Here is a 7,086-nt window from a genome sequence, read left to right on the forward strand (position 1 = left end):
ATATTTTGGTAAGATTCAATGTGTCATGTAAAGGATAGAAAAGTAATTAAAAAGAAAATTTTCTAAAAAATACTACAACTTTAATAACAAATGAATAAAAAAATGAAGAGGATAAGTTAGAGAAAAAAAAATTAAAATAATGATCACGAGATCTGTTGAAAATAAAATAAAATCATAGAATACTTAAATAAAAACAAAAAAATTGAAGCATTCAATATAACAATAATTTGCAGTAAAAAACTTGATTAAAAGTATTTAAATTTTTAAAGAAACAAATACTTAATTAAAATTTAAGACAACTTTTTTATTATATTTTTTCCTTAATAATTCACGCGTAAGTGGAAGTCTTCATAACTAGAATTTGACATTTTGCTTTGCACTCTACAAACGTATGCAAACAGAATACACTACTTCCCGCCCAATTACCGAACACCAAAGAATACCAAACCCAAAACCCAACACAACAAAAGAACCACACAACACAACCTCGTCTAACTCCGAAATAGAAACAATCCCTTTCCTTCTCCCTCAAACCTAAAAACCTTCTCTAAGCAAAGCATCTTTCTCTCTCTATATCATCACCATGTCTTCCCCTTCTCCACTCACACCAACAAACAAATCCTTACTCCTCAAGCTTTCCTCACCACCATGCCAACAACAACAAACCAACAAACTTCTCCAGCTCCTCTTCATCTCGAATCGTCGCATGATGTCCCACCGTTACAATATTCGAATCGTGTCCAAATCAAGACTTTGCTGGATCGATCAAATAGTGTGGTGGGACAACGGGTAACTGTTGGTGGATGGATAAAATCTGCCAAGGAAGTTGAGAAAGCGGTTGTGTCATCTTCGTCGTCGTCTATGGCAAGTAATGTCGCAGTAAAAAATTATAAAGGCAAGGATGTGTCGTGTGTGGAGATTCTGCAATCGAAGATACCTTTGATAAGGAGCATATTGGATGTATTTGGAGGAAGCGGTTACGTGCAGCGCAAGAAACGTGAGTCTGTTGTGACTGAGCCCAATCATGCAACGCTTTTGCCTCCAAAAGCTTCTATTGTGTATTTGCTTCTCACGGATGGGTCATGCGTTCAAAGCCTTCAGGTTTAATGCTCTGTTTGGTTCTGAAGTTTTTTTTGTTCCTATAATGCGTTTTGAAAGTAAACAATATGAACACACCCAAACACTCCATTGATTAAAATATTTAGGTACGTAGTCAAATAATCAAAATTCATTATTGTAAAAACTAACAATTTTAATTACCTGGTTATGAATTTTTATTCGATGAAAATGTAGTTAGAGTCACTGTGTTGAAATTGAATTAAAAAGTTTGTCGAATGAAAACTTATTTTTGTGTAACCTTATTTTAAAGGGTTAATTAGATTTATGTGAGTTAATCATTCTTTTTAAAATATTCATAGTTGACATATAAATAAGGCAGCTTTCAGAATGAATACAAACTATAACAAAGTCTGTCTGAATTCATGTATTGATTTTGCATAACATAAGGACTTGCTGAATAAAAAAATTCGAAAACAAATATGATATAATTTTTCAAAGTATGTATAATAGTTGTTTTTATCATTCATTTCTTTTATAAATTATTTATATTTCTTTTGCATATTTTTAGTTCGAAAGCCATTTTTTCCTTACAAAAATTACCGTAAAATAAGTAGACCTATTGAACAAAATCAGGAATTAAAAGAAGCATATAACTTCCTTGAAAGTGAAGGCCTTTGATTTCTTATCATCACTCTCAAAACATAAAAGAAAAAACAAAATTTAGAGAATTTTATGCTTAACTTCTACACCTAAATTTCCTTATTTGAAGTTAAATCATTCATTAAGTAGGGAATTTTATGGCTTATTTATGTGTCTAAACTAAAGTTACAAATGGATGGTTTTCATGCGTTTTAAAAAGCAAAGTGGCAAAGTAACTTTTCAAAATCTCATAACCATGAAACACTTTTGTTGTATATGTTTTAATTGAATTCTTTTCATGTTTTCTTGTTGTTTAAAACCTTTCAGGTTGTTGTGGATTCGTCTCTAGCAAGCCCAAGCAGGGTTATGGCTACTGGGACTTGTCTATTAGTGGAAGGTCAGCTAGAACGTACATCAGAAGGGAAGCATGATATTGAGCTTAAAGCTGAAAAAATTCTTCATATTGGAACAGTTGATTTTGACAAGTACCCATTATCAAAGAAACGAATTCCACTAGACACATTGAGAGATTACTCCCACTTTCGCCCTCGAACTACCACGGTGAAATTCAATTTCGGATTATAGTGTCTTGTTCATTTTACACAGCTAGAATTTTTGCATATTAACACATCAGATTTTCTGAAAACTGACATGTGATACGGTAATAGATGAGGTTAGACCAATTTATAGTGTGTAGATTGATGTAAACCTTGCCGTAGGATTGGGTGTTTTGAAAATCATCTCATACAATTGTAAATCATTTTATACCATTTTTCTGGACAAAATTGCAAACTCACATACAATATATTTTAGACTTGGAAACTTTCTCATGACTCACAAATATCCAAACACCATACATCTAAAGAACTAATTGAGTTGTAATGGTAATTCTCAAATCAACTTTTCATTTGATTCCTTCTTCATATTTCTCGATTAGGAACTTCAATAAATATTAACTTGAGAACCAACCGTTAGACATGAATTCTAATAGTTGGTTATACTTTCTTAACTGAGATAGCAATTAATGAGATTTGAAGAAGCAAATTTGGTAACAATATTGGTGTTACTAGCAAGACCCTTTTTGTGTTTTTTGGTATTAATATAGCATCTTCTTCTACAAGAATATAAATTTTAAGAACTTGATACTTGATTGCATTCTACTGATAATTGTGTGTTTTATGTTAGTTTTGTATGATGAGAAGATTAGCTTTGATCTGGTTGTAGGTGGCAACTTTGATGCGGATTCGTAGTGCTCTCTCTTTTGCAACCCACACGTTTTTCAAGAAACATGAATTTATTGATGTGCAAGTACCCACTATAACGACCACAGACTCAGAAGGATTCAGCAACATGTTTAAGGTTACCACCTTGGATCAGAATCAGAAAGCAGAGAAGAAGGAGAAACTGGAGACTATTTACGAGAATGAAGGTGTTAGCCTTGAACATGTGAAGGCAGCTGTGAAAGAGAAAAGCAACATAGTTGCGCATTTGCAGAGAACTGAGAGCAATAGAGAAGCACTGGCTGCTGCAGTTCAGGATCTGAAGAAAACAAATGACCTGGCATCACAATTGGAAGCAAGAGAAAAGAGAAAGTTAGGAACATCTTTTAAGGATGATAAAGTAGACTCTTCAAATGATTTTTTCCCTTTCCAAACTTATTTGACTGTCTCTGGTCGCTTGCATCTGGAGAGTTATGCATGTGCTCTTGGAAATGTCTACTCTTTTGGACCTAGATTTCTAGTAGATAGAACAGATTCTGCTAAACTTGCTGCAGAAATGTGGATGGTTGAGGTGGAAATGGCTTTTTCTGAGTTAAAGGTATCACTCTCTGTTCATCTGCATTTGCAACATCAGTTTAATTTCTATGCAACCTCATAGTAAATTTTTTACCCTGATATAAAATATTGACATTATCTCCAATCAAGAACTTTAAGACTTGATTTTCATAGCTTTATTTTTCTTATATACTATTCGACTTTCTTATTTCTATTTAATGTGTGATTTTCAATTTATATTTAGATTCTTAACCATATCTTTCATAAGTGTGAGTTGAGTTGAGTTTTATCACCGATTTCTACTCCAATAGGACATTTGACTCAATGTTACATAAGGATTGTTACTTAAGTTTGGTTCAACGTTCCTTCAGGTAGTGTTTGATGCATGTATAGAACAGAATGAAACATTCTATACTCTTATGTTCTCTTTTGGTTCCACTACCCATTTTAGTAGAACCAAAATGTTCCAGATTAACACTATGTAAATTCTTGTTTCTTTATAGGAAGGCTTTTTGTTTTGTATCATTTAGTAGCATGAATGCACTTTGTGTTACTTGCAGGATTCCATGAACTGTGCTAGTGACTTTTTCAAGTACCTCTGCAACTGGGTTCTTGAAAATTGCTCTCAGGAAATGGAGTTTGTTCGTAAAAGAATTGACACCACCTGTTCCAATCGTCTTAAGCAGATTATAACAGGTTCTCCTAAAAAGTTGACCTACCATGAAGCTATAGAAGCTCTTAGAAAGGTAGGCAACACTACCAAATCCTATAAACAAATCTCATTTTGACTTTTACCATTATGATCTTTCTTTTCAAAGAGAAATTAAACTTTTTTCCTTTTTAATGTTAACTAGTCATCTTCTCAGACTGAAGATAAGAAATATGAAACAAACTTTGAGTCTGGTTTTGTACTCACTTCAGAGCATATAAGGTATACTGATACTTTCATCATATTCTGAATTTTCTGATTTCTAACTAAGAAGAAGTTTTTCCTTCACCATTATCAGTTGCTTATGGTTCTATTTGTTTCTTGACAGCTCTCTCGCTGAAGACATCTTCAAGAATCCGATTATAATATACAATTATCCAAAAGAAGCTAAGCCATTTTACGTTCGCCAGAATGATGATGGAACTGTTGCTGCATTTGACTTGATTGTCCCAAAGGTATGTCCAAATGTGACTACTACTATAGTGCAGTATGTGTTGATAGATTGGCACATTTTTGTGTGTTGAAGTTCTTAAAAACTTTTTGCAGCTTGGAACAGTAATTTCTGGTAGCCAAAACGAGGAACGTCTTAACATGATAAGCTCCAGGTACTGCTTGTGTGATTCTTCTCTCTTTTATGTCCTCATAATAGAAAACTTTCAACCAAATGGTTGATGTATGAGTTGAAAATTGGTAAACTTTTTTCTTTCTCTTTTGTGTTGAATGGCAGGATTGATGAATTAGGTTTGGAAAGAGAGAAGTATGAATGGTACTTAGACCTTCGTAGGAATGGAACAGTGATTAACTCTGGGTTCACCCTAAGGTTTGATCTTATGGTTCTCTTTGCAACTGGCCTTGCTAATGTCAGGGATGTTATCCCTTTTCCAAGAAGCTATGGCAAAGCCAACAACTGATGAAACTAAGAACATTCAAGTTCCATTTATTGGAATCAAAATTCCAATGTTCATGCATAGAGAGGCTTCTGTAACAACAATTATCATATCAGTTGTTTATTTGTGTGTGCCTGATGTATATAAGGAATGTCCAAGTAATCAAATTTACTCAAGTCTTGTCAAGTTCTTCTTTGTATATTAATTCTCCTAGTTTCTGTTTGATTTACTACAGTTTGATTTTCTTTTCTTTTTTTTAAAAAAAAAAATAAGATCTCAGATTTAAGTTTTACAGATGAAAAATTCTACTCACAGAGGGAACTAGTTTATACAATGTGAGTATTGAAGTTACCTCACAAAAAGGTTTCATTTTAGTAATAAGAAAATGATTTCGACTTTAGTGTTGTGTTTGTGAGAAAAAAAAAAGTGTATACAAAATGTGAAACTAAGAATTGTTTGATTTAGACTAAAAATAGAAAATAAGTATAGTAGAAATAAGAAAAAAATATAATTAATTGGGTAGACTAATTAAATAAGCTTGAATTTTATTTTTATTAAATAGCCAATTAAAATTACGTGTCATTTATAAAATCTTCTATTTTTCTTTTCTTCAAAATAATCGTTAAAAACGTGCCTTGATCAAGTTAAAATATATATCACAAATATCTTCTATTTTCACCAAATATTGAATTAATTAAATAATAACGAAAGAATTAATATTAATTGGGAATCGCACTAAAAATACAAAGAATAAATAATTTACAAAATAAATATAAAAAAACGCATGAGGAAAACTTACAAAATAAATTGAAAAAAATATATATGAGAAATTTAAATATAAAGTTAAAAGTTTCATATAAAATAAAAATACGACACATATTATAAAGAAATATATTTATATATTCTAAAAGTTTAAAATTATTTAAGATAATATGTTTCTTATATATGATTTGACTCATATCTTTTCATATATTGAAATTTTCTGGATTGACCATTTTTATGTCCAATTGAAATACCAAATGAGCCCTCGAGTCTAAGTTTTCACAGTGAAAATGAAGAGTTGGAACAAATTATCCATGAGATGGTCGTTTATGTTTATTATTTGGGCCACTTCCATTATTATTTAATAATGCATGTACATTTTTTTCTTTATTGAGGAATTGAAAATTGAAATGGATTATGTGTCGGGTATGGTAAAATTGTACACAAGCTCTACCGAATTAACCACATGCTTCTTTAGTTAAATACAACTCGTTTTCTAGATAAACTTTTTTTTGTAAACACTTCTAAAAGAAATAAAATAAGTGTCTTATAAATGTTCTATGGTGAAAAATATTTAATTTTTCTTTTCCTTTTTTATTTCTAAAAGTCTTTATGGAAACATTTGTTCATAATTCTTATGAGGGGAGAGAGTCGAAGGTTTTTAGTATGATAAGAGTGTTGTAGAGTAATTCATCCAACAAATCTAGGTGAAAGTTATAAGAAGAAATATAGAGTGTATCCTTGTCTCTTACCCAACAGGTGGATTTTCAAGAAAAACTTTTTTTCTTGTTAAAGAGAACTTAAGGACCTAAAAAATAGTTTGAGAGTAGTAGTTATTTTAATAATGACACTCAATTATTTTATTCATAAAAATGTTCAACTACAAATAGATTTAACATTAACTGAGTTTATTAAAAATACCATCTCTAACAAGATTTTTTAGATCTTCATATGTCTTCTCTTTAATCTTTTGAGTTTATCTACTCATTTGTTTGACGATTAGAGACCACTAGTGGATTCACAATAGAGAGGTCTACAATTCTAATAGATTAAAATATCAAATAGGGCAAGGTCACTTCTTTCTTTATTTTTTTGAGTTTGTTTAGCATTTTGAGGCACACATAGTTTTAGAATCCATGTATGTGACTCAAAATAGTTTAAAGGAAAACTTTGTTTAGTTAGATTGTAATGACATGCTTAGACATTTGATATGATGTCTATATAGGTAGTTAAGAGCATCTTGTGAAAAATAGAG

General features: G+C 31.2%; 1 protein-coding gene across 2 annotated transcripts; it reads left to right on the forward strand.

Moving 5' to 3' along the window:
* Positions 1-434: 434 nt before the first annotated feature.
* Positions 435-5,245, forward strand: LOC128193850 (asparagine--tRNA ligase, cytoplasmic 2-like). Of its 2 annotated transcripts, none has more exons than XM_052867978.1 (8): positions 435-1,101; positions 2,026-2,259; positions 2,923-3,516; positions 4,034-4,219; positions 4,340-4,404; positions 4,511-4,637; positions 4,729-4,787; positions 4,910-5,245. In XM_052867978.1, the coding sequence occupies exons 1-8, from the start codon at positions 649-651 to the stop codon at positions 5,091-5,093; spliced, it is 1,902 nt and encodes a 633-aa protein (XP_052723938.1). In that variant the 5' UTR covers positions 435-648; the 3' UTR covers positions 5,094-5,245. The 2 variants fall into 2 exon arrangements, with proteins under 2 accessions (XP_052723938.1, XP_052723937.1); XM_052867977.1 differs by having other exon boundaries at positions 437-1,101; positions 4,328-4,404.
* Positions 5,246-7,086: the final 1,841 nt, after the last annotated feature.

Source organism: Vigna angularis, chromosome 9 (assembly GCF_016808095.1).
Source record: "Vigna angularis cultivar LongXiaoDou No.4 chromosome 9, ASM1680809v1, whole genome shotgun sequence".
Classification (NCBI taxonomy): Eukaryota; Viridiplantae; Streptophyta; class Magnoliopsida; order Fabales; family Fabaceae; genus Vigna; species Vigna angularis.

Bases quoted from the DNA above. Each gene is read 5' to 3' on its own strand.
- LOC128193850 (XM_052867977.1), top strand. From the start codon at position 649: ATGCCAACAACAACAAACCAACAAACTTCTCCAGCTCCTCTTCATCTC. The intron at 2,260-2,922 runs GTGAAATTCAAT...ATCTGGTTGTAG, and splicing joins TTCGCCCTCGAACTACCACG to GTGGCAACTTTGATGCGGAT. The intron at 4,638-4,728 runs GTATGTCCAAAT...AACTTTTTGCAG, and splicing joins TTGACTTGATTGTCCCAAAG to CTTGGAACAGTAATTTCTGG.